Source organism: Phymastichus coffea, unplaced genomic scaffold (genome assembly GCF_024137745.1).
Source record: "Phymastichus coffea isolate CEN01 unplaced genomic scaffold, Cenicafe_Pcof_1.1 PCOF00010, whole genome shotgun sequence".
NCBI classification, from domain to species: Eukaryota; Metazoa; Arthropoda; class Insecta; order Hymenoptera; family Eulophidae; genus Phymastichus; species Phymastichus coffea.
This window is the reverse complement of record NW_026706821.1, coordinates 6,111,729-6,129,850: the sequence shown is the minus strand read 5'-3', so window position 1 is coordinate 6,129,850 and position 18,122 is coordinate 6,111,729. Positions and strand designations below refer to the sequence as shown.

The following is an 18,122-nucleotide window of genomic DNA, read 5'->3' as shown; positions in this document are numbered from 1 at the left end:
AGTGTTGTCTCCGATCATGAGTGCCGCGCAAGCCGGATTAGTGTCTAATCCGTGTCCGCCTAAGCCCCTCAATGACTCGCATTGCGAATCATGGGACGATGTTGTGAAATATTTCGATTCGAAATTGAACAGCATCGTCTCATTGATTTCTGGAAGGTGTGACGAGCTTCAGCGCGTGACGGATGGTCTTGTCGCGCGCTCTGATGCCATGGATGCCAGGATGGGCGTCATTCAGCATGAGCTTTCGGTGGTCACTAGCTCCATTGCCTCACAATTTCAGGCGGTCAACCATTCTATCTCGGAGCAGGCCACTCGAGTTGACGACCACGAGGTTAGGCTGGCAAGGGTGGAAAGTTGTGTCGGCGAGTCCTCCACAAAGATTGATACGGTTACTCTCGCGGAGATGAACGAGCAGCGGAGAAGGGAATGTAATTGTATTATATACAATTTCCCTGAACATGTCTCGTCGGCCGAGGACATAGCGGTGGTGACGGCGCTACTTGTGGGGGCGAATATTGATGCTTCATTGCTCACCACTTTGCGCCTTGGAAAGAGGGCTGAGGACAGGACTCGTCCATTGAAACTCATTCTTCGGTCTGCTGTTGAGGCGCGGTGGTTCTTGCGTCACTCACCGGATTTGCTTAAATCGGTGCCGAACGCGAAGTGTGGCCCGGACCGATCCGCTTTTCAGCGGCAGTTGTTACGTGAGACCATTGCCGACATCAATTCTAGAATGCAGGCCGGGGAGAAGGATCTCAAAATTAAATTTTTCAATGGCGTACCCTCCGTCACCTCAACAAAAAACACATAAGTGCAGCCGAGATACCCAATCTTCTTTCTATTTACTACCAGAACGTTGGTAGCATTTTTTTTTTTTTTTTTTTTTATGGTGGTAAAAAAACAGGATAAATCCTCATGGACCATAACGGTTGGAGTGTGACGGCAGTTCACCGAAGCTACCCATCTACACTCTCCCACCCGCCGTGTGACGTTGTTCAAGCTGTTCAAGCGATCTATCAATCGAGCGCAAGGAGCCTCCGGGTCGTCGAAGACCAGCTGACCGTCTAAATCCCGCTTCTCTTCAACCGGAGGGTAAACCGTCCGGGGAAGAGTAGTAAAGTCCACCTACACCATTCTTCAGCGGGGAACCGCGTAAGCATTACTTCCCGCTCGAGAACCGCGTCAAGTCCTCTCGTTGTCCACGGGTCCTGTATCGTTTCGTTACGTCCGTTTATTCACATTCATCCATTTGTTCATACCATTTACTCTCGCATTCTTCTCGTCTAACACTCGACTTCCAGGCAACCGTCCGCCTTTTTCCCTCGTAGGATAGTCTCAACGTACGTTGCCGTTACCGTCCAGTAGTCTTGTAGCATCTTTGCCACAATGTTGTTGGGCGTGATGTTTCCAAGTGTCGTCTCCAGTCTTTGCCTTTCGTCGTTCCAGTGTGAGCATTTGAAAAATGTATGCTCTGCGTCATCACATTTGTGTCCACAGTATTTACAGTCGGCGCTGTTAACTTTGTCTCTGTCAAACAGATATTTCCTGAAGTACCCGTGGCCGGTAAGAAACTGGGTCAGGTAAAAATTCACTTCCCCGAATTGCCTCTCCGTCCACGGTCTCAGGTCGTCGATGAGTCGTCTAGTCCATGCTCCGTTCGTGCTCATCCTCCATTGTTTGTTCCAGTCCGTCATCGTCCTAGTTCTTTCGTCCTGGGCGGCTGCCGTTCTGGTCATGTCACTGTTTCGTTCGTACACGCGTTTCCGCTCTCTGGCGAGCATGTTTATCGGGATAACCCCCGCCACCACCAGGACAACCTCAGCCGAGACTGTCCTGTAGGCGCAGGCTATCCTCAGTGCTCCCTGTCTTTGTACGTTTGTCAGTCGTTTGCAGTATTTCTTGACCCCCAACGCATCGGCCCACACTTCCGCCCCGTAGAGCATGATCGAGTGGGTCGTTGTCATCAGTAGTCGTCTCTTCCATTGTCTCGGTCCAAATGTATTTGCCATAAGACGACTGAGAGCGGAAGTCCTCTCTGCCGCCTTCCTCGCTGTCTGTTGTATGTGCGGCCAGAAGGTCATCTTCGTATCTAGGGTCACCCCCAGATACTCGACCGCCCTACTGGTCCGCAGCGATACCTCTCCGACTGTCATGGGAATCAGGGTATTAATCCTGCTTCCCGTCAGAAGGATGAGTTCTGTCTTGGCCAGGGCAAGGCTAAGTCCGCGTTTAGTCATCCATCTATTGATTCGTAACATCGCGCGGTTCAGAAGCATTTGCGCCAGCTCCGGGGTACGGGCTATTATCACCACAGCCACATCATCGGCGTAGGCAACCAGCTCCACCCCCGGTGGCATCGGTAGTCTTAGTAGTGCGTCGTACAGTATGTTCCAGAAGTCGGGTCCAAGGATTGAACCTTGAGCGACTCCTGCTGTGATTCGTCTGGTCACTGTTCTGTCGGTCGTCTCGTATCGAATCCATCTGTCGTGTAGGTACTCCCTCATCACCCGCATCAGGTATTCAGGAACCCTGAAAGTTTGTAGGGCCTCCAGAATATCCCCCCACCGAGCGGAGTTGAAGGCATTCCTGACATCAAGAGTCGCGAGAAGTACTATTGGCCTCGCTCCGTAGCACACGCGCCCCGTCCGCCGAAAGGCGTCGGTCACTTGTCGAATCGCCCCTATAGTTGAGCAGCCCCGTCTGAATCCGTGCTGGTTTCCTGCAAGTCCTCCGTTTGCAGTTACCGCGTTCGTCAGTCTTGGTTTCAATAACGCTTCGTAAAGTTTACCCGCTGTGTCTAGAAGACTCAGGAGCCTATAGGAAGACGGACTATTCGGCTCTCCTTTTCCTTTATGCAGGAGAACCAGTCTAGCAGTCTTCCATCGTCTGGGAAAGATGCCCGCACGTAAGACCGCGTTATACTTATCCAGGAGGAGTCCTGGACGTACGCCCACGATCTGCTGGAGGATCTCTCCCGGGATACCGTCTGGTCCGGGTGCCTTACCAGGCTTGATCGTGGACACAGCCTTAGTGAGCTCTGCCCCGACAAACTCTGGCACTGTCGTCTCTTGTTCGTTCGTCATTTCTTCCGTCTCTGGTTGGTTTGGGAAAAGTCCATCTACTATTGCTTTCATGGTGTCTTTGTCTTTTGGTTCAGAAGGGCCAAGGGCCCCCAGTTTCTTGGTCACAATTTTGTAGCCAAGTCCCCAAGGGTCTCGATCCACTTCTTCACACAACTGTCTAGCGCATCAGTTTTTACTGTCCTTTATTTTAGTAGTCAGTCTCTTACGCTGTCGATAGTTCGTCCGCGTCTGGTCTGCTCTTTTTCCGTGCACGGTTCATCCTCCGGCGGCAGGCAATGCATTCCCCACGGAGGAGGCCAATCTCGTCCGTCCACCAGTACATTGCTCGTTTGTACGTTCGGCCCTTGCGTCGAGTCATCGTGGCGTCGCACAGTTCCGTTATCAGTTCCATTGTCTTGTCCGTTATCCATTCGGCACGCTCCCGCAGACCAAGCTCTGCCGGGACAGACTCGGCGGGTAACGGTGCCTCCCTTAGCAGTTTGTCAAACAGCTCTCTATCTTGTCGTCGTAGGTTCCAATACGTTGAAGTTCTGTCTCTAGTTTGTCCGTTTCGTACGTTCGTCGATTGATCTGTCACCTCAAAGACGATGTGCTGATGATCGCTGGCTGTATAGTCCTCGGTCACCCGCCATCCTCTTATCCGCGACGAGATCCTGTCTGACGTCATCGTCACATCGGGTATTGAGTATCCGAAGCCCGGTCGTCTATAGGTCATTGTCGTCCCTTGGTTGACCACTACCAGATCAAGCCTTGCGGCCATCTCCAGAAGCAGCCTTCCTCGTTTGTCCGTCGTTGTCATACCCCACTCGACCGCTCTCGCGTTCATGTCTCCCGCGACGACAAAGTCACCCGGGAGACCTGTGAGGGCGTCTTCCAGCTTACCGACTTTTTCCTCGTTCACTGCCATCGTGCAGTTTGGGGTCAAATATACGCTGACGTAGGTGACGGAATCAACCCTCACCCACGCGTAATCTTCCCCCCTGCCAGACGCTTGTATTCTCCTAGCCGGTTTGCCTTTGACCCATATGGCCAACGTACCGAGGGTATTCGAGAACCAGCCGTTCTGCTCTCGTAAGTCCCACAGTTGCTCGCTCAGTATCAGTATGTCTACGTTTCGTTCCTTCGCTGTCTGCGATACAAGCAGCTGGGCTGCCTCACACCTACGCAGGTTTCCTTGTAAGATTCCTGTCATTGTCGTGTCTGCTTCCGGCACTCCTCCAGCGCTGCCCGGTAGGCCGCGCACGCTCCTGTTCCCGGGACGTGCGCCCTCTCCGTTGCACGCGCCTCGGAACATAGGAAGCACGTCGGCTGTTTGGTGGGGCAGACTCTCCCGACATGGCCGGTCCCCCCGCACCTCCAACAGCACTGTCCTCTGTCAGGTCCTGTGCAATCCGTTCGTCTATGTCCGTATCCGAGGCACCGGTAGCACCTCGGGACCGTCAATCTTTCTCTCAGCCGACAGTTGACCCAGCCGATCTTGATTCTGCCCTTCTTGAGCAGTTTGTAGGCCGTGTCTCTGTCTGCTTCGAACACTGCCATACAAACGTCGTGTTTATTCGGTCCGAAAATGTGGATCTTATAGTCCGCATCTTGTCCTGTTTCTCGTTTCAATGCGTTCTGTACATCATTCGTGTCTGTAACACAGTCGAGGTCTAGTATCTCTAGCGTCTGTCCGTGTGTCATGTCTCGTACATTACCCTCATTTCCAAGAGTAACCTAAAGTTTCTCCTGGAACTTCCGTCTTGCGTCTGCGTAACAGCGAAAACGCATGAGGAGTCCTCCGTCCTTAGTCTTTCGATATCCCGAGATACTCACTTTAGAGCCCTCGGGATTAATCTCCGTCTTTAATCGGCGCAAGGTATCCGCGTACGTTCGTCCGTCGTTTGGCGAGGACCAGCCGCCCTGGGCCGGTTCTTGTCTAGTTCGGACCGTTTGTTCCCGTGGGTAGGCGTCGCCGCTGCGGATGTCGAAGCTAGTGGCCTCTCCCTCCGCGCGCCCAGCGCCACCACAGGGGTAGTCTTTTGCGTCTTCTGTTTGAGAGAAGTCGTCTCCGTCGTTTGGTCATTAGTCTTCTGTTTAGACTTCCTCTTTTTTCTGTTCGCGGAGTTCACCGTGGTCCAGCCCGACTCGACCGCAACCCTTTGATAGGCCACGGCTTGCTCAGGGCTGGCCCCCGTGTCCTCCCTCTTTCTTTTCTGTCTTTCTGTCCTCCTATCGTTTACGGACTCCAGGGGAGGATTTAGGCGGTCGCATTCACTCCATGCAATCTCCACCGCCTCCCTTATTACAGCCATACCAGTCGTTATGTCCGTACTAATATTTCTCTGTATCTTAGTCCGTGCCTCCATCTTTCCGAGCGCGGCATCAATGCGCCTGAGCTGCGTGCGAAACAGCTGGAGATTTTCTGTCATATGTCCGTTGTTATTGTCCACGTCTTTCATGTCGGCGTCAGTGTTAGAGGTCTGCTTTTCGGAGCCCTCGTTTTTCCGCGCAGGTGGCACTTGTATGCACCGCAGCGGTACCGTCACGTCTCGTGTATCATTAGTTCTTGTCGGTGTTCGTCCTGTCGTCGGTTCTTGGCCCTCAGCGGCAGAGACGTAGCTCACCCCGCTGCCGCCGCTTGACCCACTGTCCGTCCTCTGTCGTCTCGGTATGTTCAGTAGGTTCGTGTCGTTTTTTCCTGTCTTTCTCCCCATTCCCGTGCACAAAGTACGGCCCTCAAAATCCGTGCCGCTGCCCGTGGCCACCGGGGCTTTCACCCGATCGGAACCCGGGGTGGATTCCTCCTGAGAAGGAGTTACCACTTGAGGTACATCAATGTTTTCATTGTGCATATTCATGTTGTTGGTTTTGTCCCGTTGTGCTGAAGGTCCCTCGTGGTCGCGACTCCACGAACCGCGCTGGGACAACGCACGGCCCCTGAGGTCCCCCTCCTGTATGTATACCCTGTGTGTTCAGTGTTCCCCCCTGTGGTGTGTGCGTGTATGTGAGTGCCCATAGGCGAAACCGGGCTTCATTCACGGGGAGAGTCCGTTTAGAGATATCCCCTTCTCTCGCTTTCGGGCGGCTTCGTTTATAGGAGTCCCCGACCATTCGCTTTTCGGTAAGACTCGTTTATAGGGTAACCGAGCATTCACTTCTCCGGTTTGCCAGAAGGCGTGTGTGTGTGAGTGTTTGCGTAGTGTGTGTGTGTATGTGTATAAGTGATTAATGGTTGGACACATCGGCAGAATACCATTATCTTTTGCGTCATTTGTGAGCCATATCTTCCTCTTGGCCATGTCCGTTATAGCGTTGCTGCTTAGAGCATTGACGCGACGGACAACGTTTCCACCGGGCACGTCGTGGACGTTGGAAGCTAGCATTTGCCCAGTGAGGTGTTACCACTCACTGGACCAGCCCGGCTTTAAAAAAAATCTTTACGGACCTAACGAGTTCAAAGAAGCTGGCATGGCGTTAGAAGACTGTATGGCCGGCTGAAAATTGTGGCAGCGGCCACCGGCAGCCGACGCGATGCTGATTTTAGAATCAGCTTCTACGTAATAGATGAAGCTTTCTGGTAAACATAAATCGGTAGATATAATAGAGGGCCTGAATGACTCGATAGAGGAAGTACTCGCACTAGTTCCGGCAGAAAGGAAAGCGCAACCGAAGAATAAGGCAGGTAAAAGGAGTGAAAAGCAAGGAAGCGAAATTGCCGCGGCAGCAGCCGAAAAGCAGCAGCCGCCGACGACGAGCCAACCTGCAAAAGAAGCCGCCCCTCTTCAACAGAGGGTGCAGGCTTTAATCTCCTCGGTTACCATGGTAGCCCCGAGCCTGATTCCTCAGCAGCGCGACCTTAGGTCCGGCACGTACAGAGGCAACTAGAATCATCCGTTTGCAAGTGCATGCTTCCACTACAACCAGGTAGTGCATAAGAGGGCACAGTGTCCAGTAGCTGGAGTAGGGCAAAATGTAGTTTACTATATATGTCGGTAACTCGGGCATTATGCTAACAATTGCTCTAGGCGTTCGGCAGAGACTACTCCAGTATGCAAGGTTTGTGGAACCGTCGATTTTATTCTTAGGGACTGTCCGACTCTTGCAACCAAGTAAGACAGGAAAACCCCTTCGCGGGAGCTGTCGGTCGCTCGACGACTCTCGCTTAAAATGGATCGAGCGGGCTTTAGAAATTGAAAGAGTACTAGAGAGGAACGGCACTTTGAAGAGGAAGCTAGCTACAGAGAAAAGCGACAACTCGGCACAAGTTGCCAGTTGTACGCCGTCTCTCGTAGAAAGGGCTGATGGGGAATGCTTAGGTAAAAGGCCTAGACTTAAATGAATAATTTTTGTCGAATACGATGATTCGGATACACGACGAGGGAAGCTAGTAAAGAATGAGTACGGGGGCGGACTCACTTCTCCAGTGTTTGATGAGCTCAGAACGTTAGGTTTTAATCCTGAGAATAGGACCGAACAGGTAAATGATCGCGTTAAGAAACAAAATACGTGAAAGGTTCGAACATACCGCGCACGGCAAGCGGCCAGGTTCGACGACTCGCGTGTAGCGGTAAGTTCGTCTACCGAGGATGGTACACGACGTAACCTACATAGGGAAAGCTCGATACAAAACATGCCGCATCCGAAAGTGAGTTTTTGGAAAGCAGGTCCAAGTTTTTCGCTCACAGCGGCACAGGCTACAGCAAAAGCTGTCGCTGGAGAAAACAAAGATGGATCTACCGATTACGTTAGTCGGATACGCAACAAAGCGGGCGAAGACACACTCTTGGTGGATCAGGCATGGCCTCTAGCCGCGAAAATGTTGTATATATATTGGATTGAGGATGAAAGCCATTTGTTGGGAAGTTGTACGATCGTCGGTACTAACGTACCTTCCATTTCGTCGAGAGGAGAGCCTGAGCGGTGCTCAATGTTAGTTAGGCCCTCCAAAAGGGATCTAGGTAAAGTGTTTATCTTGTTTGTTGAAAACAGATTTTTCATCAACGTAAGTATAGGCAAACAGATCTATACAGCGCTTCTTGTTTCAGGTGCACAGGTATCGGTAGCAGAGCCGTGTTTAGTTCGCACTTTAAAGATCGTTTAAATATTCGTTTTTCGTGTAAGGTATCACAGGCGAGAGACCGCGAACATTAGGCGACCTAAAATTGAATATTGAAATTGGGGAAAAGCAGATTGGCTGATCGCGACAGCCGTGTCTACGATGAGATACAACTTGATATTAGTCGCGGATTTTTGGAACAATTGGAATATCAACATCAATTATAAGCACGTGGTGCTCGGCTAACCAATGAGATTGGTATCAATTAGCGGAAAACCGTAATGATGCAGTAGATGTGTTCGCCGAATGCGCCGGTCTGAGCAATTACGAACAGGCTCAATGAAAGACAATCATGACGCTCGTACCCCGGATTATTCCGGAGCCTGGGGAATCGCCATCGGTTACACGAGTTATCGAGCATACGAGGGTGGTCCGATAAGTACTTAGCCTCACCGCCCGATGGCGCTACTCTCGCAAAAGAAATATTCTATCACGTAGTACAACCTTCTCGATGGTTACTGTCAGGATTTTAGCCGGATCGGAGTTGTAGTTTATTTTTGAGAGCGTGTGAAAGCAAGTGTGTCCGTTGATTTTTGAAAAATGGAAAAAGAGCAGTATTGGTCGGTGATTCGATTCTTGTTTTTGGAAGGGAAATCGTGCAACGAAATCAAAAAGCGCTTTGATGCTGTATACGGTGACTCTTCTCCTTCGATGGCGACCGTCAAAAATTGGTTTAACGAGTTTCAACCTGGTCGGACGTCAATTTTTGAAGAGCCACGTCCAGGTGCTCCGAAAATGGTTACCACGGAGGATAACGTAACAAAAATTCACGATCTCGTATTGGTAGATCGACGATTGAAGGTGCGCGAGATAGCTAAGATCGTAGGCATCTCAAAAGACCGCGTGGGTCCTGTCCTGCATAAAATTTTGGGCATGAGAAAGCTGTCGCACAGTGGGGATTGAAAACGGTCTTCACTAAATTCAACTTTCAAGGCGAACCATATGTGGAAATTCGATGAATTTTTTTTTAAATAACTATTGAATGATTCTGCAGAGATCTCTCGAACCCAAATATAGATATTGTTTTTTATCGTCTCTAACTGACTATGAAAGTAAATAAAAGCAGAAATTCGTGGCATAATTAATTTTTTTTTACGCTAAAACTAATAGTGATCGATCAAAATGTGGCTTAAAATCTCATCTTCTATGAAAGAATACGTGAAAATTTTTTTGACCCAAAATCTAACATGTATTTCTTTTAAAGGTCACTTGAAGGTCAATACTATTTTTTATATCAAATTTGCGGCTCATTGGATTTCAAACATGCTAAATCACTAACTTAGAGTATAATGTATTCTTTTCTCAAAGTAACTGGAAGGTAGGTACTTTTTTCAATATCATTTGAAGGTCAATACTATTTGTTACGATTAAACGACTATTCTTCGAATTGGAAATATACGACATGACTAATTTGGTGTGCAGGAAATGATTTTCTTCAATGCAACAAACCCACAAACCCCAACCCCCAAACTCCAAATCACAGACCACAAATCTACAAACCCTCACAAACCCTAACTCTAGGAATCCCAAATCTAAAAACCCTAACGAATAATCCACAAACTTTGGGGTTAGTAGGTTTAACCCAAAAATTGTAGCGCTTGCGGATTTGAGATTTGAGGATTTGAGGTTTATAGGTCAAAACTGCTATTGAAACATTGTATAAAAATGTGTATTTATATATTTTTGTATTAAACTTTGAATATTAGTAATGTGAATCCTTTCAAAATGGGGAGAAATGACATTCTTGTTTTTCACATTCATTATTATGCACATCGAACTTTGTATACGTGGAAATTGTAAATTTTAAATTCGTAAAACTAAATGTAATTATAAAAAATAAAAAGAATGTTTTTCGAAACACAGTTTATTGACTCATTAAAACCAACTCCCTGCAATATATATATATATATATATATATATATAATATCAAAGAATTTGTCACATTAATGTGCTAAAAATGATGCAACAATGGGTTTATGGGTTTGTTGCATTGAAGAAAATCATTTCCTGCACACCAAATTAGTCATGTCGTATATTTCCAATTCGAAGAATAGTCGTTTAATCGTAACAAATAGTATTGACCTTCAAATAATATTGAAAAAAGTACCTACCTTCCAGTTACTTTGAGAAAAGAATACATTATACTCTAAGTTAGTGATTTAGCATGTTTGAAATCCAATGAGCCGCAAATTTGATATAAAAAATAGTATTGACCTTCAAGTGACCTTTAAAAGAAATACATGTTAGATTTTGGGTCAAAAAAATTTTCACGTATTCTTTCATAGAAGATGAGATTTTAAGCCACATTTTGATCGATCACTATTAGTTTTAGCGTAAAAAAAAATTAATTATGCCACGAATTTCTGCTTTTATTTACTTTCATAGTCAGTTAGAGACGATAAAAAACAATATCTATATTTGGGTTCGAGAGATCTCTGCAGAATCATTCAATAGTTATTTAAAAAAAAATTCATCGAATTTCCACATATGGTTCGCCTTGAAAGTTGAATTTAGTGAAGACCGTTTTCAATCCCCACTGTGTGTCGGCGCGATGGGTGCCGCGTTTACTCACTCCGGACAACAAGCGCAACTGAGAAACAACTTCAGAGCAATGTCTGACGCTGTTTAAGCGCAATCCATAGGAATTTCTGCGTCGTTTCGTGATAGTCGACGAAACATGGATCCACCGGTATACTCCAGAGACCAAGGAACAGTCGAAACAGTGGACTTTACCCGGCGAAATTACTCCGAAGAAGGCGAAGACTGCCCCATCGGCCGGAAAGGTGATGGCCACCGTTTTGTGGGATTCACAAGGTATGATCTACATCGACTACCTGGAGAGAGGCAAAACGGTCACAGGGCTGTACTACGCCGAATTATTGGGCCGATTCGACGTCGAATTGCAGAAAAAACGGCCCCATTTGGCGAAGAAAAAAGTGCTCTTCCACCATGACAACGCACCAGCTCACACCTCCGCCGTCGCCATGGCCAAATTGGTCGAATTAGGCTACGAACTGCTGCCCCATCCACCGTATTCTCCAGATTTAGTCCAGTGCGACTTCTTTTTGTTTGCAAACTTGAAAAAGTCACTCGCCGGGCAGAAATTTGAGTCGAATGAGGAGGTAATCGCTGCCACGGAAGTCTACTTTTCAGACCTCGAGGAAACGTATTTTTCAGACGGGTTAAAGAAGTTGGAGCATAGCTGGGCCAAGTGTATTGAACTAAAAGGAGACCATGTTGAAAAATAAAACGTCACTTTTCCAAAATTTTCGTTTTTCTTTTGTAGGCTAAGTACTTATCGGACCACCCTCGTATCATCGATGTAGGCAAAGCGCGCCCAATTAAAACTTCAACACGCCGCATATCGCCTCCGATCTTAGCCTTTACGCAGAAGGAAAAAATGCGCCTTTGAAAGGAAGAAATAATGAGGCCGTTAAATAGCCAATGGTGTAACGCACCGGTGATAGTCCGTAAATCAGATGGTAGATGTAGAATTTGTTTGAATTTTCGTTGGGTAAATAAGGTAACAAAGATAGAGACGCATATCCAATACCGAGATAGATGCTATTCTAGACAGGCTTGGCGGTGCGGTTTACCTGTCAAAAATAGATTTGTGAACTACATTTTGGTAAATTCCCTCATCGAAGAAAAGCAAACAATATACGGTATTTGCTGTTCCAGGCTTAGGTCTTTGGGAATTTGAACGGATGACGTTCCGGCTGATGAACGCTTCGGCCACGTTCATACATTTTATGGATGCGCTGTTCGGGCCAGAGTATGAGCCGTATGGTTTCTGATATTTAGTCAACCTGTTGGTAGTTAGCACGGATTTTGATAGTCATATGGTATCACTAGAAAGGGTATTGACACATTTGGTTAAGGTAGGTTTAAAGATTAATTTAGAGAACTCCGATTTCTTCTGTACAGATGTTGAGGATACCGGTTAGATAACAAATGCTTGCGTCCAGACGACGAGAAGGTTGAGCCGAATATCCTGCGCCGCGTAATATCGCGCACTGACGTCGTTTCCTTGGTATAGTAGAACTGTACGCGTGTTTTATCAAACACGAAAATGAGATTAAAGTCCCGTTGACTAAAGTCACTCGCAAGGACTAACCGTGAATATGGGGGGACGAACAGCAGGTAGCATTCAAGAGGTTGGAATGCGCATTAACAGAGATGCCAGTATTTGCGTGCCCTGATTTCTTCTGTCCCTTGTATTTGCACTACGATGACTCTTCCTTCGCGGTAGGCGCCTATTTGATAGAAGTATTCGACAATGGCAAGCATTCTGTATGCTACGCCAGTCGTATGCTAGATGCGCACGAGAAGAATTATACGGTAAGTGAAATCAAGTTTTTGGCGGTACTTTTTACGGTTAAGAAGTTTCGGCCTTACATAAAAGAATCGCATTTTATTATTGTCATGGATCACAGCTCGTTAACTATGATCCTTAATAAGCGCGAATTAGCGAAAAGACTAGAGAGATAGGTGCTCGAATTTCAGCAGTTGAACAGTGAAATTGTGAAGCGGAAAGGAGCGCTGCATCACGTGCCGGACGTTCTTCCCCGCGGGTTCGACGATGAGCTTGAGGTCGGCGCGTTTGACGAAGTGCACCATCATGTGGGCAATCACTTGTTCGATCCAGTGATTAACTACGAGAAGTTCTGGCTTATGGTAATGCCGCTCGAACGGAGAGAATGTGTCCTGAAAGATGCTAATTGTATACCGGCATCGGGACACTTCGGATGAGAAAAGACTTATAATTGTGTGGCTAGGGAGTACTATTGGCGACCTTTATTTGACATGGTAGAGCTACACTACCATCCGAAAGTTTGAGCTCACCTAGAAAAGAAAAGGGAAATCTTAAAAGTTCGATATCTCAGGAATTAAACATCATAGAAGACTTTACCTTAACTCGTTTTTAAGCTCTTGTTGAGTACTCCAAAAGTTGTGTTTACAGATGTTTTGTACGATCCACTCAGTTCATTTTGCGCATGTCTGGAAAAGTCGAAAATTCGAAAATTTTTTATTCCACTTCAACTTCTTGTATGTTAGCCGAAAGTTATCGTATCTTTAAAAAACTAATTGTATCACAAAGTAGAATACAAAAGTTTCAAAATGAACTAAGGAAAGTTCTTTTAAGTCCATTTTTCATCAAGTTATAGGTATTTTTGTAAAGAATAGCCTATTTTCTAAATTGAAGTTTACAATTCCGTAATTATCCACCGTACAAAAAAATGATACTTACAGAATATGTTCCATTTTCAAAGGAGAATAGAATAATAAAATCCAAAACTCATGAAAAGAATTTTATTTTTCTACTATTCTAGCCAGCTCTGTCTAAGTCATGAAAAATCGTACAGGAGTATTATATATACATAGAACGCGTATTTGATAAGAGCAAAATTAAATAATAATATATGACTGAAAATGTAATCTTCAAATAGCAAAATCTTCCGTTTGTATCATAATAATTCTATTCTTAGAACATGTGTAAGGAATAAAACATACTTTTAATACGTTGACCGCTGCGTATGATTTTGTTTATTTTATTTAGAAATTCAACTAAGTATTATCCACATATGTTTGAAATTACCTACTTTTTGAAAACGAAATAGACATCTCGTACAGTACTCGGAATGCTCTCTTTAAGATGGCTCGAAAATTAGAACTTTCTGAAACAATACGATCAGCTATTCTTGTATTACAAAAAAGTGGATTTTCGTACTGAAAAATTGCTGAAACATTTAATATTTCCTATAATGGTGTTAAATATACAGTAGACCGGTACAAGCAAGGATATAGCATAAAAGATCGCAAGTGCGTAGGTCGGCCTCATAAAACCACTTCACAACAAGATCAGCATATTATTCTTAGGTGTAAACGAAATCGTTTCAAAACTGTGCGAGATATAAGTAGTGAGATTACGAGTATTGCAGCTGATAATATGCAAACTGTGTCAGCTACTACAATTAAACGCCGTCTTTGTGATGCTGGCTTGAATGGGTGGGTGGATCCTAAAAAACCTCTTTTGAGGAAAGTTAATAAGAAAAAAAGATTAGTCTGGGAAAAAAAATATAAGAATTGGACACCCGAAGATTGGAAGACAGTTCTCTTCACTGATGAGTCAAAATTCGAATCATTTTCTTCGAAGCGCCGTGTTTATGTAGGAAGACAAGTTCATGAAAAAATTAGTGAAAATTGTATAATTCGAACTGTTTTTCTGGAACGTCAGTTGGCGACCTTGTTAAAATAGATGGCATAATGGATAAAAGTGTGTATCATAAAATTTTACAACACCATGCGATTCCATCGGGTAATCGTCTTGTTGGTGCAAATTTTGTAATGTAACAAGACAATGACCCGAAGCATACTTCGAAATTTTGTATGAATTATTTAATGTCAAAAGAAAAACAAAAAAAGCCTTTAGATCATGGAGTGACCTTCTGAGAGTCCTGACTGTAAACCTATCGAGTATTTATGGGATCATTTGGATGGAAGCATTAGGAGCAAAAAGTTACGGAATAAAAATGAGCTATGGGAATTATTAAAAGAAAAATGGAGCCGCATTGGAGAAGATGTGTTGCAAAAATTAATTGATAGCTTGCCACGCATTTCAAGACATATTTACAAAATGGGTTGAACTGAAGCAGTTACGGTCGGCAGACAGTCCTAGTCTCACCGTTCCTAGTTATATTCGTAAATATAATTAGGAAATCTTATAGTTTATATTATAAAAAAATCTTAAAAATTTAATCTTTTCACTTCAAATTTCTATTATCTATTGCGCACTAACGAATTCCAATATTTAAGATTTAGTTGTTAAATACGCTACAGAATAAAATACTGGATAAACATTTAATTTTCAGACTTTTGTGACAATGAATCGTGGCATGACCATCGTTCTGCCGTCGGTCTCTTGTTGAAATCTGCGCGTTGTGCCAGACTGCGAGTGGGTGTACTGAAAGCATACACTCTTACTTGTTAAGCGGAGGAGTGTGCAGGTGGCAGAGGAAGAAGAGCGAGGAGAGAGAGAGAGAAAAGATAGAACGAGAGGTAGAGATGAAGAAAGAAGTTGCGCGTGCAACTTCGTGCTGATTATTTGGCAATATATACTAGGAGTTACCATAGGCCGCCATGCGTGCCATTTTTCTTCACCGATTCCTTCATTATAAAAAGAGTTTTCCCGCACCCTCGTCGAGTTATTGTGGTTTTTTTTAGATAGGCGTTTGGTGTGCGGGAGTTTTTTATGTATATTGGCTGGATTGCACCCAGCTACTCATTATAGTGAATTGACTCCGGTGTGCGTCAGGTTCCAGCGTGGTGACACTGGTAGATGTATGAATGGCTATTGCCGCAATGGCGGAGTATGCCAAGCAATCGGAACTTTGCTAAAAATTACCTGGATAAGGAGAAGCACGGTGACAACAATAACAACAATAGCATAACAGCGAAGAGGACACAGCAGCAATTACACCAACAACAATACCAATACTGACCAACAGCAACACCCACATACACAACAATAACATCAACAACAATATCAACAGCAACTTTGGAGACAACGACAGAGGGGAAAAGGAGATCTAGAGGACGAAGTCGGTACTGCGTTTTCTCTCTCTCTCTCTCTCTTTCTCTCTCTCTCTTTCTCTAGTATGTTTCGTGCCCCATTACTACGCCGGTAGCCTCATCATCTGCCAGCTACCTCATCAACCGTGACTGTTTGTGAGTTTGTACGGGTGCATTTGAATTATATTGCGGAGTACGGGAAGAGTGGAGAAAGTGGATCGGATGGCAGCCCTACCATCGAATCGTGCTTCGTCGCAAACGCCAAGGATTTTGTTGTGCGTAGACCAACTAGCGACAAAATTGTTGTTACTGCGGATATATTATCTTATTTGTTTATATGTTAAGTTTATTGATAATTATAATTGTTGCCCGTTCACTCCTATTCGTCGTTTTTGCCTGATTCTCATTCCGAATTTAGAAACGCATATTTTGATCCGTTTTGCCTTGGTGGATCATATAGTCGCGGGAATGTTCGCGCTTTCCGAATTCCCTCCTTTTAAATAGTTTGTACGAACGGCTACGAGCTACTCGAAAAGGGAATGGTCACTAGCTTCCCCGTTACATTTTTCAAATATTTTCAAAATACATCGATTTTTCTAATTTTTCAAATACTATTTTGTAAATATATTATAAGTTACTTGATTATTTGTTATAAGTACATCCATATTACACATAAAAAGTATTTCTATATTTTCGAATAATAAGCTTGAAGAGGTTAATAGCTCATAGCTGTTTAAACAACACAAAAAATATTAAATTGTTTTTTCTATAAAAAAATCTGTCTCCCGGTAGATGATAGAATCTTCTTGAATCAACTTTTTCAATATTTAAAACTATAAGTGATACACTTTTTTATTTGATAGAATCAGTGTGATAATACCTTATCAGTCATTTTTGTTTTAATTTAAGACATAAATTTGAATCTCAAAACTCGATATCATGTAAAATATAGTATATAATGTAAATACGTTATTTTATACACTTAGGGTTAATATAAACAATATATAGAAGTTTACGAAAAATCGGTACCCTCTCACCCTGATACTCTTCTTGTTGAGAATTTTAACATAGATAAAGAAAGGCATGTACATAGATACATTCATTTGATTCTTATACAAACTATTTTTTATCGTATTCTCTAATATCCATTTGTAAACAAAGCGATATCATATTTGTTTCAGATTCTTCAGAATGATCAATTAGTAAAAAAGAATTTTTTTCAAGAACAAATAGATAGAGAAAAAATTTCTCTTCATCAAGCATCACAAATCACAAATAAACCATGCTTATGTTAACCGCAAAGATACATTTATTGACGAAACTGTTACTTATTTATATTATACATGTATTTTTTCAATAAATATTGGATATTACTTTTCAAAATATAATAATAAACTTTCTTAGCTACTTGTTTACACTGACATTCATTATCGAGATTCCTCTCATATATATTAAATACTTCTATGACAAGTATATCAAGATTATGTAAGCGCTCTACCTCTAGTATAATTCATTTTAGCCATATTACTCGACATTAACGCAAAGATACATATGCTTCCTTTTTTACATCAATAAAACCAGTTAATACATACACTTTTGTACGTTTTAAATAAAAATATTTGTTATTATAAAGAGGCAAGTAGCGTCTTAAAATCACATCGTTGGATAGCAACTTTACAAAGAAACGTGTACATGAGTACGAAAAACAAATTTTTATGACAGATAGCTGATAAACATCGAATAGTTTAAGTGAAGACGCGAAGCAAGGATGGAGTTTTCATCTCGTTTTACTTAATACGTGTACTCGTTCATGATCTCCTCTGTGTGCTCAAAGCTACTACTGTTTTCAATAAGATTGTTATTTTGTACTGCGAAAAAAATAATTGCCCTTCTCAGAATATCGGAATCCCGGGAGTAAAGCCGACGAATCATGTACAAGAGCGGACCAGAATGAGGTTAGCTTGAAACAAAACTATGTAGGGCTAACGTAAATAGCCTCTACTCCCTCTCTCTCTCTCTCTCTCTCTCTCTCTCTCTCTCTCTCTCTCTGGTAAAAATATATTTTGTTATGGTAGTGTCAAGTCTTTCGATTGCGTTCAAAGCAAGGGATTGCACTCATAGTCCATCAATATTATTTTAAGCTGTTTGAGAGCAATCCGAATAGGTAGACTGAAAAGACGAAATTATGAATAATCTTGCCTGTGAGATCAATAACATAAGTTTCTCTAATCCTCTGTACGAGGCGTTTGCGACTAATACTACGAGTTCAAACAAAAGTGGGGATTAAATTAACCTATGCCATAGGGGTTTGATCATTTTCAATCTCCACTGAAATTATACAATGTATAGGTTGTTAAAAAATAATATAT

General features: G+C 43.8%; 1 protein-coding gene across 5 annotated transcripts in view; it reads left to right on the top strand.

The window, feature by feature from the left end:
- Positions 1–17,078, top strand: part of LOC131671558 (ras-related protein Rab-32) — a 650,568-nt gene extending 633,490 nt beyond the window's left edge. For 4 of the 5 annotated variants that reach the window (XM_058948077.1, XM_058948070.1, XM_058948062.1 and 1 more), the window contains one exon: positions 16,935–17,078. In XM_058948077.1, coding sequence (XP_058804060.1) covers positions 16,935–17,048 — 114 coding nt within the window. In that variant the 3' untranslated portion in view covers positions 17,049–17,078. The remainder of the gene's footprint in view (positions 1–16,934) is intronic. The other variant, XM_058948103.1, reaches the window with a different exon arrangement.
- Positions 17,079–18,122: the final 1,044 nt, after the last annotated feature.